At 63.6% G+C, this 18,619-nt stretch overlaps 5 protein-coding genes across 5 annotated transcripts; 1 reads left to right on the forward strand and 4 right to left on the reverse strand.

Annotated features, from left to right (window-relative positions):
* Positions 1–60: 60 nt before the first annotated feature.
* On the reverse strand, positions 61–1,576 carry RHTO_07436 (20S proteasome subunit beta 6; the record flags this gene model as incomplete). Its single annotated transcript, XM_016421092.1, has 6 exons — positions 61–77; positions 199–397; positions 540–667; positions 725–833; positions 942–1,142; positions 1,541–1,576. The coding sequence occupies 6 exons, from the start codon at positions 1,574–1,576 to the stop codon at positions 61–63; spliced, it is 690 nt and encodes a 229-aa protein (XP_016274213.1).
* A 366-nt stretch (positions 1,577–1,942) lies between these two features.
* On the reverse strand, positions 1,943–4,670 carry RHTO_07437 (uncharacterized protein; the record flags this gene model as incomplete). Its single annotated transcript, XM_016421093.1, has 2 exons — positions 1,943–3,758; positions 3,976–4,670. 2 exons carry the CDS (start codon positions 4,668–4,670, stop codon positions 1,943–1,945), a joined length of 2,511 nt encoding a protein of 836 aa, XP_016274214.1.
* A 1,299-nt stretch (positions 4,671–5,969) lies between these two features.
* RHTO_07438 (serine/threonine protein kinase) lies at positions 5,970–11,026 on the reverse strand (the record flags this gene model as incomplete). The annotated part of the gene is made up of 6 exons (XM_016421094.1): positions 5,970–9,583; positions 9,667–9,804; positions 9,866–10,301; positions 10,357–10,442; positions 10,519–10,612; positions 10,964–11,026. 6 exons carry the CDS (start codon positions 11,024–11,026, stop codon positions 5,970–5,972), a joined length of 4,431 nt encoding a protein of 1,476 aa, XP_016274215.1.
* A 228-nt stretch (positions 11,027–11,254) lies between these two features.
* RHTO_07439 (cullin 1) lies at positions 11,255–14,921 on the forward strand (the record flags this gene model as incomplete). Its single annotated transcript, XM_016421095.1, has 17 exons — positions 11,255–11,256; positions 11,318–11,349; positions 11,431–11,469; positions 11,611–11,663; positions 11,745–11,838; positions 11,973–12,052; positions 12,115–12,282; positions 12,363–12,525; positions 12,598–12,893; positions 12,959–13,279; positions 13,374–13,520; positions 13,600–13,858; positions 13,922–14,093; positions 14,176–14,476; positions 14,535–14,581; positions 14,661–14,828; positions 14,909–14,921. Coding segments are annotated over 17 exons (2,355 nt in total).
* Positions 14,922–15,628: 707 nt separating this feature from the next.
* Positions 15,629–18,389, reverse strand: RHTO_07440 (DNA-binding protein creA; the record flags this gene model as incomplete). Its single annotated transcript, XM_016421096.1, has 5 exons — positions 15,629–17,284; positions 17,362–17,451; positions 17,528–17,714; positions 17,975–18,082; positions 18,229–18,389. 5 exons carry the CDS (start codon positions 18,387–18,389, stop codon positions 15,629–15,631), a joined length of 2,202 nt encoding a protein of 733 aa, XP_016274217.1.
* Between the last annotated feature and the right edge of the window lie 230 nt (positions 18,390–18,619).

Raw genomic sequence — 18,619 nt, forward strand, 5'->3', positions numbered from 1 at the left:
TACAATACAATACGAGCGCGTTGGCGAAAGCTACGCCGGTCGCTCGGGTCGAAGAGGGGCTTAGTCTCGCTTGAGGGCTGTGTGGGAGCCCGTCGTCAGTCGTACACTCAACTTGGACTCAGTATCCTGCTGCAGCCGCGCGGGAAAGCGCGGAGCAGAGCAAGCAAGCAAGTCAAGGTGAGGAACCACCGAACTCACGCAAGTGCACCCACCGCATCTCCATATCCTTCTCGACAACAAGCACATCCAGTCCGTCACCAACCTCGATGTGTCGCTCCGCGGCGCCGGTGAAGGCGTCTGTCAGAAGGGACTGGACCTCGGCGAGGTCGAATTCGGGTCGTTGGCCGGGGACGGGTGGGGGAAGGGAAGGGTCGGGGACTTGGTTCTTCTTGTAGACCTGCGAGGGGTGCGCGAGGGGAGCGAGAGTCAGTGTTGCGCTGGATGCGTAGGGAGCGCACGAGACGCTGGCAGGTGGAGCTGCCAGACCTCGCAGGCATGCAGGTCCCGGCGAGCACCAACTCAGACGACAGCACACGCACCATATTGTCGAGGAACGGCTGCACCAGCGACTGCGCGCTGCCGTACGCGCGGCAGCTCTCCCGCTCGTAACTCCCCACCGGGTCGAACGAGTACACCGCTCCGGTTCCGTCTCGGTCGATTCCGGCAACTACACGGGCTCCTCGTCAGCTTGTAGGAAGGTGATCGAGGGAAGAATGGGACGAACGGATCACGTAGGAGTAGTAAGGGAAGAAGCGTTTGCCGTAGAGCATGGTTTGGACGAGGCGCGCGATCGATTTCAGCGAAGGGACTTCGTTGTGCGTGTGGTGGTACCACTGTGTGACAGTACTGTCAGTTGCGCTATCTCATCTCTGCAGCGAACCAGCCAGCCAAGCCGGATTCGAGACCGGAGTTCGCAACCCAGGCTGCAGAGCCCAACTGACCTCGAGCCTCTGCTTCAACCGCTTGACCAAGTTCATCGCATCGCCCATGAACCCCTGCACCGCAATAGCCGCCTCGGGCGTGAGCTGGAAGACGCGCTTGGCGGTTCGGGTCTCGATGTTGTAGCCGGACGACTGGCGCGTGTCGCCTGCGATGACGGCGAACTTGGAGGAGGAGATGGCGAGGATCGATCCGCTATTGTCCTGTAAGCGTTCGGGCAGAATGCGGAGTGTCAGCGAGGGTGTCGTCAGCTGGCGGGGAGGGTGCTGTAGAAGTCGGGAGCCGTTGGATGTTCCGCGCATCCAGTCCACCGGTATCCGACTAGTTCTGGCAGTGTACCGACTTCTCTGCAAGCTTTCCCAGCCGTTCGCTCGCCGTGTTCGCCCAGACCCCCTCATTACCTTCAGGTCCTTCGGACGGCGACGGCCTCCAAAACCGGTCCTTCTCGCGCTCAAACATGCTCGGGTTCCGTCCTAAATGCCCCAGGCAGTTCGCCTTCCTCCCCGCCGCCGCTGCCATCGAGTCCTAGACCCTCGACCCGTCCTCATCGCTCCCAGTCCTCCAGCTCCTCAAACGGCGTGTAGAACGGAAAGAAGCGCACGGCGTAAGGGTTGAACTGGTGCTGGATAGGTCCCATGGTAGCGCGAGGCAGCAAGAGCGAGAGAGCGAGGTGGAGAGAGCGGAAGGTGAACGTCGTCAGCGGAGCGGGTGGTCGACCGCGAACGGCTCACGCGAACACGGCGGGCGGGCTTGTAGACGCCGGCACGTTGCTCATCTGAGGCTACTGCTGGACGCAGCGAAGTGGCTCGCGCTTCCATGGTGTTGCGCCTTTGCCTCGTCCTCCTCCCTGCTTCTTGGACTTCGCCCTCACTTTCTCGCTCGCCGTGGATCCTATGGGCGTGTGCGGAGGCAATTGCGGACGCGATAGATATGCTGCAAATTGCGCGCAGCCACGGATACGGGATAAATGACACGGAGACACACAACAAAGTCGACAACTGCCTCACACCTGCCTCATCTCCTCGTCCTCGCGCTCGCCTGGCGCAGTTCCTGCTCCTCCGCCTGCTGACACGCTCGTGACGCTACCCTCGGTCCCGCCCTCCACCCCGCTGTCCGTACTCGCGCTCGTTCTTCGACTCGACTGCCCGACCGACTGATCCTGCTGCTGGGCGGTGACGAGGTTCCCGAGCCTCTCGAGCCTCGCCAAACGCTCCTCCAATCCCGCAAACCCATCCGCAGCCCTCAACCCGGCGCTCCTCTCCAGCCTTGCAAGCCGCTCCTCAACACCCGTCCACCTCTCCTCCCACTCCCTCCTGACCTCGCTAACCCTGGTTTCAACAAGCGCCTCGAGCTGTCCCTCCGCCTGCTGCAGCGTCGACAACACCGCATTCGCGCGCTGGACTTGGAAGTCGAGCGAGTGTGTCAAGACGCGCGAGTCGGACAGGGAGTCGTAGAAGGTCGAGAAGAGGCCGAGGAAGGCTTGTTTTGAGGCTGGGCCGGGAGCAGGCGCAGAAGAGGGATGAGGTGGGTAGAGAGGTGTTGATGGCGCCGGACCGAGAGGAGCGGAGGTCAGAGGCGAGTGAGGTTGATAAGCCGGGAGGTGGTGAGGCGGGGGAGGGTAGAAGCCTGGCAAGTGCGCCAACGCGCTCTGCGAGCTGTGCGAGAGCCCGGGCAGAGGAGGCGGAGGCTGCTGCTGCTGCTGCTGTTGCTGGGGAACCCGCGACCCGCTCGTCATCCTCGAGATGGGCGGCAACCGCGGACCCGTCTGCTTCGGGTCATCCTTCCGGCCGCCAGCCGTCGATGTCTTTGGCGACGTAGACGATGGAGGAGCAGGCGGGAAAGCGACTCCAGGACCGAGAGGCTGATTTGGGCGGATATAGTACGAACTCGACGAGACGAGCGGCGGCTGAGGCTGTACATTGCCGCCCGACTGTCTCCTCGAGTCCTTCTTTCCTGAAGACGCAGGAGCGCCAGACGACGACGCACTAGGCCGCATCTGAGGTGCCTCGCGAGCTGCTGCCGCTCTCGCAGCGAACGTCGCTTCGAGCGGAGACCCGACGAGGACCGAGGGGATCTCGACTGCCGGTGCGCTGCGCAGGGGAGGGTGGTGGAGCGCAAAGTCGTGCGCTGGCGCCGTGTGCGAGGTCGAGGCGTTTCGTCGGTGCGAGGCGGGCGCGGCAGACGAACCGGTCGCAACGGCTGGCGGACGGTGTCCCCTCCTCTTCGCGAGTCCTCCTCCTCCCGCTGCCGTCGAAGACGAAGTCGAACCCGTCGAAGCCTGTTGCTGCGCGCGAAGTTTTCCCAGCGCCGCCTGCACGCTGCCCGGCGCAGGTCCAGCCGCGAGTCCCGCCGCTTCTCTCCTCCGATCAATCTCGCGCTGCTGTTGCTCCTTGATAGCCTTGGACGCCTCGAGAGCCGAAGAAGGCGAGGTCGCCGACGAGGAGGTCGGTCCGCTGAGGAGTGACGAGATCGGAACTCCCGACGACGAGGAAGCTGGTCCCGCCGCGTGCTGGGTGTGCGAGTTGTTGTGCTGCGAGCTTGCCGGTGCAGAGGCAGAGAGGATGCTCGTAGCGGTATCGGCGAGCGACTCGAGAGGCGAGAGCCTTGTCCTCGGTCGCTTGTTCGACAGAGTCGGCGATCCTCCTCCTCCTGCCCCTCCCGCTCTCCCTCCTTCGCCGGTTTGGCCGAGCGAGTGCTTCGGGGAAGAGGAGTCGGCACGACGCCGATCGAGCGAGGGGGCCGAGTCGTTGCGAGGGAGCGAAGGAGGGCGCTTGAGCGGGAGAGGGAAGGATGACGGGTCGCGCCCGTTCATTCCAGACCTGAAGAATGGCCGTAGAAAGCGAGAGTCAGCGCCATGCGATGCAGCGTCACAAGCGCATCTTGGGAAGTCGCACGAGGAGGCCGAAGAAGTGTCAGGAGAGGAGGCGAGCGGTTCGAGAGCGCGGAGGAGGTAGGGTAAGCGGCGACGTCGACCGCGTTGGCGAGAACAGGAGCCGTTCGTCGAAAGGAGCGAGCAGAGAAAGGAGAGACACGCACGCATTCGCCTGGACGACAGGAGCGAGCTGGTCCTCCTCATCCGACACAAGAACCCTCTTGAGCGAGCCCCTGCGCCCTCCTTTTCCGCCACTCGGCGCCTCGCCAAGTCGTTCGATGACGAGCGCCTCCTTCGATTCTGCTGCACCAACGCCGACTCCTTCGATCCCAAGTCCCGTCGTGATGCCGTTCGGGACGGGAGGACGGCTCGGTGGTCCTGGTGCCGGGAGCGAGAAGACGGAAAAGACCGAGGGCGCCGCAAGGACGGAGGGGTACGACACTCGTCGGTCGTTCTTCGTCAGAGAAGGAGGAACGGCCGAAGAGGGCGTAATGGGAGGAAGGGCGGTCGGAGGAGCGGTCGCCGCGCCAAGTCGTCGTTCTCCTGGCGCTCCTCGAAATGGGGGGATCGGGGCGACCGCAAAGTCAGCTCTCTTGAGTTTCGATGGAGATCTGCGTGTCGAGGAACGAGTGGTCGAGGGAGGAGGGGACGGCATCGGAGGGAGGTAGTCCTTGGGCGTGAGAGGCGCGCTGCTCTCGATGGTCGAGCTCGTCGAACTCGCACTAGTCGGCGCGGTTGGGTACTCTGCGTGGTGCTGGTGCGCGGGATGGGAAGGAGAAGGGAAGGGACCGAATGTCGCGGCGAGAGAAGGGAGCGAAGGGGGACGAGTGGGTGCCTGTACGGCAGGAGATGCCGCCATTCGGAGCGGTCTGGTCGGTGAAGCTGACTGTAGGAGAGTGAGGAAGGACACGCCAGTCAGTCGCTGCACGCCAGCACGCTCAGGCCGTCGCTCGATCGCTCGAGAAGGCTGAATGGGGGAACGGTCAAGGGGTCGAAGAAGAGTACACACCTCGCTGGCGGGCAGACGAGCCTCCTCCTAGCTACGATAGCCTGCTACTGTACGACCTGGGCGTTCGTCGAGTCCGGGCGAGGCTGGGAACGCGAGTGCGAGGAGGGAGGCAGGCTGTGCTCCGACCTGAGAAGGGAAGTCGAGTGTTCTTTGTCGTCCAGACGCGTCGTGCACGGGTGTCGCTTCTCCTGCTACGCGTTCAGTCCGCGCTGAGGTCGTCTCTGGCGCGACCGGAGGCGTTCGGCGGCGAGGAGGACGGCGAGAGCGGAGTCCGGGCGATGAGGGCAGGGAGTTGGAACAGCGGCGGCGGGCGAGAGTGCGGGTATCGGCCGGTCGTCGAACAGTCCCTACGAGTCGTAAGCGCGAGTACAAGCGTCGCCAGAAGCGGGTGCAGCAGCGATGGCGAGAGACGACAGACGCTTGCCGGGAACAGAGTTGGGCGCCGTTGACAGCAACGAGTTCACTTGTGAGCGGTGTTGTTTCCAGAACCCTTTGCAGAGCGTGCCCTCGCTTTGTCTCGAAAGCCTTTGTCGACGCCGAGCGAGACATGGTTCACGGTGGGAAGGTCTCTTTCTCTCGCCTCCCGTCACGACCATCGTCCCGTTCTCCTGATCCTGTTTGCGTTCCTGGAGACTGCCCAGCGTCGAGGGTTGTCGACGAGGAAGCAGGACTGGGACCGGGACTTTTGACGAGCGCAGTCACTGCTGAGCGAAGTCTTCCTGCTCGCGACGAGAGCCCTGCTGGCGAGACAACCCCGGTGATCTCACTTCATCAAGGACAAGCGCGATCATCAGCGACTGCGCCGGAAGCGTGCACCACTGCGTCCGACCGCGCTCGCGCTTCTCGAACGCCTTGCAAGATGCGACCATGGCCTCTACTAGTCGAGCTCGCATCCCAGTATCGCGCTTGGGCAAGCGGGAGATGCGCGACGTCGATAGCGGATATAGAGGCGCGGGCGAACATCGCGAGAGAGCTTTGGGAAGAAGGAGATCGTGGTCTCCCGGCTGCCCAACTTCTCGCTTCCCGCGCTTGTGCGTCGCGCCAGAACGATCAGCGACGAATATGAGGCCATGCAATGCAGTAGGGACAACATCAGCGATACGCAGATGAGCGAGAGACGGCCTCCTCCAACCAAGACTTGGAGTCTCCTCACTGCTCCTCTTCCTCCTCCTCCATAACGACCGCTACTCGCCCCCATTTGCCATCATCACCTCGTCCTCCTCCTCCCGCACCTCCAGCAGCCCCACCAAGACCCGCATACCTCCCCTCAAACCTCGACGCTCCTCCTCCACCTCCTCCGCCCCAAACCCGCTCCGCGACTGGACTATCCGCCAACTTGGGCGAAGTCGTCGGTCCCGCTCCCGCCCCTCCTGCTACCGCGCTCCCGTCATTCCGGAACGAATGCTGTCCGAGTCCGCCACCGTAACCTTCCAAGTCGTCGTCCTCGTCAACCCATTCGCCGCCGTCTTCTTTCGGTGACTTGACTGCGAAGACGTCCCTGATAGGTTGTTGCGATTGCGTAGGCTGAGGGAGCGGCCGAGCGGCGGTTCGGCGGTCAAGGGCGGAGAAAGAGGAAGAAGTCGACGGCGCGTGAGGCTGGAGAGGCGAGCCGAAGAGGTGGGTCGTCTTGTGCGCTGTGAAAGTCGCTGGCGGTCCGCGAGATGCGTTACTCCGCATCGAAGGAACAGGCGAGCCGTGTCCCGAGTGCGGGTCAGAGTTGCTCCCGCTGCCGCTGACCGTCCGATGCGGTCTTGGCCGCACAGATGGCGGGGCGAGATGCACGACCTCGCTGGAACTCGCCGCAGTCCCAGGCGCAGACTCCTCCTCGTCCTCCTCCATAATCGGGTCCTCGCCCGCATCTTCCTCCTCGACCGTCTCTTCGCCGTCGCTTGCTCCAGCCCCTCCGCTCGAGCTGCTCCTGTGCGCCGAGCTTGCGCCAGAAGCAGTACGTCGATGATGCCTGCCCGGCGTCCCGCCGCCGTCCGTCGAGCGGCGCCCGTGCGAGCCATGCCGCCTTCGGACGACGGTCGTCGTAGTTGGCGGTCGACGGTACACAGCATCCTTGGCAGTCGCGTACGACCCCGCTGACGAGGTCGACGCAGCGCGAGAGTGCCTTCCCGACCGTCTCGCGCCGCTGGGCTTCCCAGGTTGTTGGCCCGAGAAAGACCGCAACGAAGCCGGCCTGGATCGGTCTCCTCGCTCGCTAGCCGATGTGCGGGAGGCGTCGCTCGCTCGGCGACGATGCATCCCTCGTCCGGGAGTGGACATCGAGTAGTCGCGGTGAGCGGACGAGACGGACGACCGGCGAGAAAGCGAGACGCCTGGGCCTGCTGGACCTGCTTCACGTCCGCCATTCACGACGCTGTTGTTCGACGAGCGGCGACTGCCCAGCGTAGGCCGGCGACCGAGAGGCGAGGAGGTCGTGTACATCGACTGACTGCGCCCGACGCCGGTCGCTCCCAGACCCATCGGCGCGTACTCGTTCGATGCTGGTCCGCCGAGTCGAGGGACCATCGACGCACGCTTGCGCTTGCGCGGGTCCTGGCCGAACCAGAGCTTGAATGTCGAAAGAAGGTTTCCGCCTCGTGAGCCCTTCTTGTTCGCCGAACTCGAAGGACCTGTCAACGAGACGGAACGGCCGACGCGAGCCGAGGACGACGTGGTGCTGAACGAGCCGTGGTGCGAGGATGCCGATGCGGACAGGGCGGGTGACAGGGTACGCTCTGGTATCGCCCGAGGAGGCGTCGCGGTAAGTGGAGCCGATGCATGGACGCCTTCCTGTCGTGCAGTCGAGGGAAGAGGCGGAGTGATCGAGCTGGTCGGCATGCTGGGCGTCGGAGGAGCGGATATGCTTGGCGTCGGAACCGAGAGGAGCGGCGGCGACGAGCGCTGCGGCGAAGGTGTAGCTTGGTGAAGCAGTCGAGGGTCGTCGCTCGGCAAGGAGCCCTTCCTGCCTGCGAAGATACCGCCAGGCGATACGCCTTCTTCCGTCGTAGGCGTACCGGCATTGCTGAGAGACGCAAGACCCTGGCCAATCGCTGAAGTCGCCCGAGCAAGCATGCTAACGCTTCCCGCTCGAGCCCGCTTCGCATCGCCCTTCTCCTCCGCTGGCGTTCCTGCGACGCCGAGTTGGTCGCGCGAAGCGGAGCGAGGCACCGAGCTCGACAGCCCTCGCGCCTTGAGCGGCGAAGGCGGCTCGACAGTCGGGAAGTAGGAAGGTACGGCGGTCGAGTGCGCCGAAACTGGGTCGTCGCTGAGGAAGTACGTAAGTCGCGCCTCGGCCTCTTCCTGCGAGGGTGGAGAGACGGGACTAATAGGCGTTGTCGGACGATGTGCGGCAGCGATGGCAGCAGAGGGGGTGAGAGGTGTGGTAAGGCCGGCGGGAGTGTGAGAAACGCGCCGAGATGGTGTTCGTGGCGGACTTGGCGGTCTGAGTGACGCTTCGCGAGACCGGGGTTGCGACGAGGAAGACGACGAACCGCTCGGCTGTCGTTCGCTCACCGGTCGAACCGGTTCTGGCGGCGTCGGCGTCTCCTCGACGAGCACCTCGAGCGGCTCATTCTGCTCAAGCTCCTCATCGCTCGAATCTTCGTCCTCTTCGCCCTGCGTATCAAGCAGCACAGCCGCCGGATCCCGCAGGCGCTCCGCATGCCGCACGCTCATCATCGAGTTGGTCCGCACCAGCGTACCTTCTCCCTCTTCTCCCTCGCCCACTTCCAGTCCCTCAATTTGCTCCTTCTCCTCTCCCTTCCGCTTCAGCATCCACCAAATTGCGCTACAGCTGTCGCATGCGCTCGTGCGGACCGAGTGGGCGACCTGGCCGGCATCGAACCCGAGGTCGGCGATGAGCTTCAGGAGGGCTTGGTCGGAAGCCGAGGAGAGAAGAGGCGGAGCGGAAGAGGTCGAGAGGAAGAGTGAGAGGTAGTCGACTCGAGGTTCGTCGTCGATGTCGGATGCCGCCTGAGCCTCCATCTCCTCGATCGCCAAGGCGTCTCCGTTCACGACTGGCGTAGGCGAAGCGACCAGCGCTCTCGCATCCTCCCCTGTTTCGTCCTCATCGAGCCTGACCAGCCTCTCGCTCGCACTGCCGATGCTCTTCCTTCTCGCAAGCCCGCTCGACCCGCTCCCACTGCCGCTTCCGCTCCCCGAACCTCTATCCCGTCCGATAACACCTCCGGGCCCGATAGACAGACTCTTGACGCTCACTCCGCCAGCGGAGCCTGTCCGCTGCATAAGAGGCGGAACAAGTGGAGCGGGCGCGACGGGTCCGAAGTCGATTGAGGCGGTTGAGGGGTGTCGGCGGAGTGTCGAGGAGGTCGTGTGTCCGCCGATTGGGGAAGATGCGGCGGAGAGGTGAGGCGGAATAGCGGAGAAGGGGCCTGGTGGAGAGGTCTGCCGCAAGGACGAGGGAAGCGATCGAGGTTGGACGGGCGTAGAGAAGACGGAGGAATCGTTCTCGAACGCTCGTTGTTTGCCACGCTTGACGGCGCTCATTGAGAGCATCGAGTCGGGCGAAGAAGAGAGAATGTCGGCGGAAGGGACGGGAGGGGCGAGAGCCAGGCCTCTCGGTTCGCTCATCAAGAGCGGCGGGGCGAGTGAGGGGTTCTTCGGCGCGATGGAGGGCGACGATGCCGTGGAAGAGGAGGCTGCGGGCGCGGCGGGAGGAGGCGGACGCGTGAAGAAAGGGTGAGCAAGGATCTGCTTGAGCGAGGGTCGGAGGAGCGGGTCGCGGGTGAGGATGGATCGGATGAGCGAGGAGGCGTCTGCGGTCGGGCGGGACCCAAATTCAGCTCGCCCTTCATGCTCGTGTGCGGAAGAGGCCGAATCTGCGACCGTCACAACTCACCCTCGTCGAGCCAGTCGGGCATCTCGTACTTGCAGTCGAGAATGAGCTGGCGCATGATGCCTTCGTCGTCGTCGTCGAACGGCAACGAGCCAGTCACGAGCGCATAGAGGATTACGCCAAGCGACCAGACGTCCACCTCTGCGAAGGGAAGGTCAGCCCAGCTCTTCGTCACGCTCGGCCAGGCAAGCGGCAAACTCACGCTCGCCCAGGTACTTGCTCCCCGCGACTACCTCGGGCGCCATGTACCCTAGCGTCCCAACCCTTGTTTCCAGCCATTTACCCTTCTCAAACTCCCTCCCAAACCCCAGGTCCGCAATCTTGACATTCACATTCTCATCCAGCAAGACATTCTCGAGCTTGAGGTCCCGATGCACGACGCCTTCTCGGTGGAGGTACGCGACGCCGAGTACGAGTTGGCCGAAAATCCGTCGAGTCTCGGGCAGGGAGAGGCGGCCGTGTTCGACGAGGTAGTCGAAGAGTTCGCCACCTGCGCATAGCTCGGTTACGAGGTAGATGGAGGACTCAGTGGCGATCAGCTCGAAGAGGGAGAGGACGTGTGGGTGGCGGAGGCGGCGGTGGTGGTGGATCTCGCGAGTCAGAAGGGAGAGGGGTGAGGAAGGATCGGTGGGCGAGTACTGCGGGCAGTACTCATTAGCTGGAGCGTCGGGGACGCCAAGGAATGGCACGCACGGATGGCAGACTCTTCGGAACCTGCTTGATGGCGACCCTCGTCCCCGTCAAGCGATGCACGCCCAGTCGGACCTTGCCGAATGTACCTGCAGGGCAGTGCATCCCCGAGCAGTCAGCAAGTGGACTTGCCACGCGGGACACGAGAGCGCTTTGTCAACGCACCTTCCCCAATCACCCTCCCAAGCGAGTACCCTCCAATTGAGCGAATCTCCTTCTTCGTCAGCTCCGTCGCCAAGGCCGCATAGGCATTCGAGAGCTGTGAACGGCGGAAAAGGGAAGTCAGTTCGAGGGAAGGGCGAAGTCGGCGGGTTGCGAAACCGAGGGGAGACGTCGACACAGGCAAGGAGTTGGTCTCAGACCTTCCCACTCAGCCAGAAGCTCCTCCCAGCACCGCTTAGCCGTGTCAGACGTCTTCTGAGCCCTCCCAGCGCTTCTGTCGGCCGTTGTCACCAAATCGCCGCCCCACCCCTGAAAAATCGCGTCCATGTCGCTCGTCGTCTGCACCTTCGGGGAGAGAGCTGGTGCGCTCGACCTCCTCACAAAAGTCTCTTCTAGACCAGCAGCAAACATGCGCCTCATCAAGCCAGTGCGAGGAGGCGAGACGGACCTCCTGCTGTTTGGCATAGTGCGTCGACCCGTTCCTGCGGTGGTGATGCGGTGCGGCGAACATGCTCTGCGCCTTCTAGTCCGTCTCCCCGTGATCCAGCCAAGCGAGAGCGTTCCAGCAGCGAGAGCGAGCAGTCGAAGTGCGATGAAGGGCTACAAGCGAATCGTAATGAGCTTGTAATCGATCGAATATGAACCAGGTGTAATGGCTTGATTAGGACGCGGTTGTAATCGAGTTGTAATGAGCGATCCGCTCTCTCTCTCGCTTTGTCTTGCCCGCCGTCGCCTCACGATGCAAGTCGAGCGAGCTGAGCCCGACGAGCGCACCCGCACTGACCCACTCTCGCCCACACAGGCCACCGCAGAGCAACCTCCCCGACAGTCGAGGTCTGTCCTCGTCGCCTCGCTCGCCAGACTGACATCTCGCGCGACTCTCACGGGACTGACGCGTGTGTCTGGCTCGGACAGACCTCAATGCGACATGGAAGTTCCTCGAGGAGGGCGTCGGTGCGTTCTCAGCTCCTCACTCGCTCCACCACCGTCCCACATCCGAGTCGAGGGACGTAAGCGGGGAGCCCATCCACGCGCGGCGTGTAGGGCGTCGAGGGGCCCGGTGAGCTGACGAGACGCTCGGTTGACGCCGTGCAGACCACATCATGACGCGCCTCAACGAGGGAATGTCCTACAAGAAGTACATGGATGTGCGTTCGCCTCCCTCGCTCGCTTGCGTTTGGCTCATGTAGTGCCCGAGAGACTTACGCTCGATGTGCTGGCCATTGCAGCTCTACACGGTGTCGTACAACTACTGCACGTCGAGTAGGATGAACTCGGGCGGGATCAACGAGACGCTCGGAGTGAGCGGGAGCGCAGGCAGGAGTGAGTCCCGTCTCGCTCGTGGTTGCTGTGGCTGTCCCTCGCTCGCCTAGAAGCGATGTGTCGCCTTCTCGTTCCTCGGGTCGAGATGGACTCGCTTGACGAATGCTGACTTGCTCCCGCACCCGAACTCACAGGCGGTGCGAACTTGATGGGAGCCGACCTGTATAAGCACCTGAAGGAGTACTTCATCGAGCACCTTAAGGGCGTCCGTGCCGTGCGTCCCACCCCTTGCCACCCCTTTTCCCACCTTTCGCTCACCCACCTTCGCACTCACAGGAAGCCGCCGACCTCTCCGACGAGCCTCTCCTGCGGTACTACACGCGCGAGTGGGACCGCTACACGACTGGAGCGAGCTACGTCAACAGGCTGTTCACGTACCTCAACCGGCACTGGGTCAAGCGGGAGAAGGACGAAGGAAGGAAGAACGTCTATGTCGTCTACATCGTGCGTCCTGGCAGCTCTAGCTTCAGCTCCCAACGTTCCCCGAACTACTGCTGATCCACCTCTTCCCGCTGGATCTACAGCTCGCGCTCGTCATGTGGAAGGAGCACTTCTACACGGCGCTGCAGCAACCCCCCGCGTCAGGCGGCAACAAGCTCACGGCCGCGGTGCTCAAGCTCATCGAGAAGCAGAGGAATGGCGAGACGATCGAGACCGACTTGGTTAAGAAGGTGATCGACTCGTTCGGTGCGTCTCCGTCGCTTTCAGCATCAAGCTCTTACTTGCGAAACCCACGCGCTGACTGTCCATTGCGCACAGTCGCCCTCGGACTCGACGAGACCGACACGAACCGGCAGAACCTCGAAGTCTACCGCCAAGCGTTCGAAGCTCCCTTCCTCTCTGCGACCGACTCGTTCTACTCGGCCGAATCGGAGCAGTACCTCGCAGCCAACAGCGTCACCGAGTACATGAAGAAGGCCGAGTCGCGTCTCGGCGAGGAGGAGAGCCGCGTCGACTTGTACTTGCACGCGAGTACGAGGAAGGGGTTGGTGAGCAAGTGCGAGGAGGTGCTTGTCAAGAACCACGCCGAAATCATGCAGGAGGAATTCCAGCGCGTAGGTTTGCCCGTTTCTGCCCTCTTTCGCTTCGTACGCTGACTCTACTTCCTCGCATCGCACAGCTCCTCGACCAGGAGCAAGAACCTGATCTCCACCGCATGTACCTCCTCCTCTCGCGCATCCCGAACGGCCTCGACCCTCTCCGCGAGCGCTTCGAGCAGCACGTCAAGAAGGCCGGACTTGACTCGGTCGAGCGTGCGGTCGGCGCTGCGGCGGCTGCGCCTGCGGATGGCGACGCAAAGGGCGCGGCGGCGGAGAAGAAGGAGTCGGCGGTCGAGCCGAAGGCGTATGTCGACAGCTTGTTGGCGGTGCACAAGAAGAACAGCGAGTTGGTGGGGAAGGCGTTCAGGGGAGACCAGGGTTTCGTCGCTTCGCTCGACAGGGTGCGTCGGCTTCTCACGCGTGCGACTGTCGTTACTGCTTGCAGTGCGGCGGCCTGAAAGCGCGTCTTGCAGAAACTGACGGGAATTGTCGCAGGCCTGCCGCGAGTACGTCAATCGCAACAAGGCGTGCTCGTCGCCGAACAAGTCGCCCGAGCTCCTCGCCAAGTACGCCGACTCGCTCCTGCGCAGGAGCAACAAGGCGTCCGAGGATGCCGACATCGAGCAGGCGCTGTCGGACACGGTGAGTTTGCGGCGCCGCCTCTCAGCCTTTGCCTGCCTGCTGGATATGAGCTGATGCCGTAGCGACGCCCATTGCGCAGATGACCGTCTTCAAGTACATCGAGGACAAGGACGTTTTCCAGAAGTTCTACTCAAAGATGCTCGCGAACCGCCTCATCAAGGACACGTCGGCCTCGGAGGACGCCGAGTCGAGTATGATCGGCAAGCTCAAGGACGCATGCGGCTTCGAGTACACGTCCAAGCTCCAGCGCATGTTCCAGGACATGCAGCTGAACCGCGACTTCAACGCCGGCTTCAAGGAGAAGATGCAGCAGACGCACGACGAGAGCGAGCTGTCGAGTGCGTACCGTCGCGTTGAATCGACGTCCATCGCTCGCTAATGCCGCAGCCGCACCCGCGCAGTCGACTTCCAGTGCCTCGTCCTCGGCACGTCGTCCTGGCCGCTCGCCGCGCCGACCGCCAAGCTCAACCTGCCCGCAGAGCTGCTCAAGACCAAGGACCGCTTCGAGCACTATTACATGAACAAGCACTCGGGACGAAAGCTTACGTGGCTGTGGCAGCACAGCAGGAACGAGTGCGTCGAGGCGGTTCTTCGCTTGCGCTGGGATTGCGCTCTCGCCAGAGACCTTCGCTTACATAGCCTTCGACTCGTGCAGACTCCGCACGCTCTACACGCCGCAAAAGTACTTCTTCGTCACCTCGACGCACCAGGCGTGCATCCTCCTCCAGTTCAACTCGTCCGGCGACTCGCTCTCGCTGCAAGACCTCGTCACGGGTACCGGCCTGCCCGAAGACTCGCTCAAGCCGATCCTCGCCCTCCTCGTCAAGCAGCGTGTGCTCGAGCTCAAGGACGGCATGTACGAGCTCAACCTCGGCTTCAAGAGCAAGAAGATCAGGGTTCCGCTCAACGTTCCCATCAAGGCTGAGCAGAAGCAGGAGAGCGCAGACGTCATGAAGGTGCGTCTGAGGCGTTTGGGGGCGTCGTCGTGACTGGGCTAAACCGGCTCGCTCGCAGCACGTTGACGAGGACCGCAAGATCCTCATCCAGGCCACGATCGTCCGGTGCGTGCGATCCTCGACGGTGTTGGCTGCGCCAGAATCCGAGCGACGTGCTGACTTTCGCCTGTCTGCTGCCGTACAGCATCATGAAGTCGCGCAAGACGCTCAAGCACCAGCAGCTCATCGCCGAGACGATCGACCAGCTCAAGGCGCGCTTCCAGCCTCGCGTGCCCGACATCAAGAAGCAGATCGACGTCCTGCTGGATAAGGAGTACCTCGAGCGCGAGGAGGGCAGCAGGGACAACTACAGGTGCGTTCGGCCGGAGAGTCGTCGCGCTCGTAAGCTGGGTCGCTGACTTTGCGCCGTTCTCCTCCTGCTTGGTTGTACAGGTACCTCGCATGAGCTCGCCCTCGACGCCTGCCGTCCCGCCACCGCCCGCCTCGCTTGTCCGCCTCCGCCTCCTCGCATGACTCTTCCCCCCTACAACCCGCCCGCATCAGCTTTTGTCCTCCCTCGTTCTCACGCCCACACTCGCATGCAACCCTTCAGTGCCCCCTTCCACCCTGTACCTTTCTCCGCTCGCTTTGCTTCCCCCTCCTCTCCGAAATGCTGCTGTAGATACCCCCGATTTTCCTCTCTGACTCGCTCTCGCTTGTTCAATACACTCTCACCGCACCCAGCGCTGCGCTTCGAGGAGAAGCTCGAAGAGAAGAGAGATGGAGAGAGAAGGGATCGCATTGCTGTCACAAAGCGAGACGCGACGAGATTACGCTAGGAGGATGCGAAGACGAGAGTGGGATGGATGGAGGAGCCGCGTGTAAGTAACAAAAAGCGAGAGGGAGACCGAGGACCGAGACGAGCGAGATCAGAGAGAGAGAAAGAGAGATCTATAGGTTTTTCTGGGTATCGGTGGATGAGCGGGGAGAAAACAGAGGGGCGGAGAGAGAGAAAGTCCCGCTGCATCGTCTAGTGTAAGTCGAAAGGAAGTGCGTCGAGAGAGAGTGGTGGAAGAGGAGGTCGATATCCGCCGAAAAAAGTCGAGCGAAAAAGTCGAGCCGGGACTAGGTACAAAGGCGGCGCGCTCGTGGTCCGTCGCGCAAGTCGAGCGCCTACTCCCTCGGCGCCTCGGCGACCCCTCCAAGCGCCGCGAAAGCCTGCTGCTGACGCTGCTGCTGCGCCGCCGCCGGACTAGTCGGCCTCGAACTCGGCGCCGAGGCAGGCTGACTCGCGTACCCGCACGCCGCATGACGCTCGTCGCTCACCTGCCCCTGCCCCGACCCACGACTCGCGGTCCCAGGCCTGCTCGACCCCTGTGCGGCGAGGACCGGACTTCCAGGTTGGGAGCGGTACGGGTGCGCGCGGACGTGGTGGAGGTGCGTCGAGGCGGTGTGGCGACCGTGGTCGAGCCCATGCTTGGTCGCCTCGATTGCGTCGGGCGTCGCAGCGCGCGAGTTGCTGGCGCTGTTATCGCCGCTCGTTCCCGTTCCCTCGGCGCCGGGCAAGCGCAGGGGCGGAAGATGGACCGGACTCGTTGCGCGACTAGGGGCGCGAGAGACTTGCGCACTCATGAGTGTCAAGCCCTTGAGCGGTCCGAGGACGGGCGACGTCGAAGGCGTAAGCTGGTACGCGAGTTGTTGCTGCAGTTGGCCGATCGCGTGTTGTTGGCCGTGTCCGGGCTGCGAGGCCATGCCGATTCCGGGAACGAGTCCTGCGGCGGGGTGGAGAGGAGGGAAAGGCGAGGAGGTACCGCTCGACGTGGCCGAATGCGGATCCGCAAGCCCGACCGCCGCCGCCGCAGCCGCCGCCGCCACGTTGTGATCGACGACCGCTCCATCCGACGTGTGTTTCGGACTCGAAGCCGGCGAGTTCGCGAGCGAGTGATCCGCGGTCGAAGGGAGCGAGTACGGCGCATAAGCGTGACGGTGCTGGTGGCGGGCCAACGAGCCATGGTGGGTCGGGTGCGACGGGTCGTGCGAGTGCGAGTGGCGCGAGGCGGGATCGTCTGCGGGAGTTTGGGCCGCGCTGTGTTGCGGGAGGAGAGGAGGGGCGGTGTGACCTCCCGCCGGACGACGCGGAGCAGTCCCGCTCAACGCCGCCGCCTGAGCCTGAGCCTGCTGAGCCGCAAGCTGCTGCTGCTGAGCCTGCAACGCCGCGTTCTGGTACGCCGACGCCGCATAAGGCTGACCCGCCATACTCCAATACGCCGCCATGGCCTGCTGAGCCTGCGCAGGGTCGAACGAGCCATACGGCGTACTTCCCGCACTCGATCCCGCCGCGCTGCCCGGTGCAGACCCGCCAACCTGAGGCTTGACGTCGTCCACCACTTGCTGCTGCTGAGCCTGCTGCTCGGCCCGCTCCCTCTCGCGCTCCATCTCGTGCAACCCGCTCGCCGCCGCGAGCGCAAGCGCGTTCAGAGGACGCCCGTCCGCTCCAGCCTGGACTTGCTGCTGCTGCGCCGTCCCAGGCGAAGGGAGGGCCGCCGCCTGCTGAATCTGCTGCTGCTGCTGCTGCTGCTGTTGCTGAGACGCAATCGCCTGCTGCTGCTGCATCTGCTGCTGCAACTGCTGCGGCGCCGGCGGGTACCCATACGGCGTATAACTCCCCGGATACCCGGGATAAGGTTGGGTGGTCGGAGGTGTCTGGGCGCCGGTTGTGGAGGGCAAGGGCGGAGGTGGGACGGAGGGGTAGCCGTAGGGGTACATGGACATTGGAAGGGCGGGGTAGGCGTAGCCTGGGTAGCCGGGCGGAGGGGGGTAGTAGGGTTGCTATAAGCGCGAAGCGAGCGTTAGCGAGCGAGCGGGTCGGGGTAAGCGAGCGAGCGAGGATGGAGGAAGGGACGCACGTAACCCATCATCGGCGCGCCGTACGGACTCGCAGCCGCCGCCGCAGCAGCAGCAGCAGCCGCGTTCACCTGAGCCGTCGCGTCGTCGTTCTGCGCGTGCGGACGATCGTCAGGAGAACGCTCTCGCGCTAGCTCCTTGCGGACAGTCGCTCGTTCGGGAACTCACCTCCTCTCCCGGACTCGCCTGCCTACTCCCCTTCCCCTTCTTCCCCCCTCCACCCTGCGCTCCTCCAGCAGCCACCGCAGCAGCCTGCTGAGCCTGTTGCTGGGCAGTCTTTTTCCTCCCGCGGTCGGACGAGTGGATGCGGATGTGGCGGGTTAGTTCGTCGGAACGGGAAAAACGTTTCTCGCAGCTGTCGTTTGGCGAGGGGATGGGAGGGGGGAGGGGAGATGGTTGAAGGAGGACGAGGAGGGATGGAGGGGCCGCGATAAGGGATTGAAGGAGAGCAAGCGGGAGAGACGAGTCAGTATGCGTCCTTGAGCTCCCTGCGAGTCCTTTGCGAGGGCGAGCGAGCCCCCATCCTCCATCCGCTCGCAACTCAAAACAATCTTATCTCCCGCCCAACCCTTCCTCCTCTCTTTTCCCGCAAAGAGCCAGTCTCGCTCGACTCACCCGGGATGAGTACAAGCATGCGGCTTCTCGCCCGTGTGCGTGCGGATGTGACGGGTTTGGTGTTCGAGGCGGTAGAAGGCGCGAGGGCAGAGGGGGCATTTGTACGGCCTGCGCGCGCGCGGGGGGGACCAAGGCAAGGTTAGTTTCGTGCAACCACCTTTGCGAGCGTATCGAGCATTCGAGCGAGGCGCCCGCAGAGGTGCGGAAGTGAACACGCTCGCCCACCCGGGCTGATGAAAGCGCGCGCTGCTCACCTCGGGATCTGGTCTCGGGAGGGCAGCAAGCTTGCGGCTGTGACACCTGCGGGCGTGTGACCCTGTGCGTCGAGTGTGACCTGGTGCGTTGGCGGCGGTGGCTGCTGGAGGGGAGTTGGGAATTGCTGCTGCGCGGTGCCGGGGGGCGGGAGGGGGTCCATGGCGCACACCGCTTGACCTGGTGGTCGAGTAGCTCTGTGTCTGTGTTGTGTGTGTGTGTGTTTGCTGGGTCCGCTGGGAGGGTGAGCGGCGAGAGCGAGTGCGGGGGACCAGACGGGGGCGGCGAGTGCGAGGGCGACGAGGAGGAGGCGAGGCGGCGAGTCTGTTCGAGTGCGAGTAGTCGGGTGTGACTGTGATCCCTCGTGAGTGAGCCCTTGTAGCCTCGTCTGTT

The sequence above is a fragment of the Rhodotorula toruloides genome (genome assembly GCF_000320785.1).
Source record: "Rhodotorula toruloides NP11 unplaced genomic scaffold Scaffold7, whole genome shotgun sequence".
Classification (NCBI taxonomy): domain Eukaryota; kingdom Fungi; phylum Basidiomycota; class Microbotryomycetes; order Sporidiobolales; family Sporidiobolaceae; genus Rhodotorula; species Rhodotorula toruloides.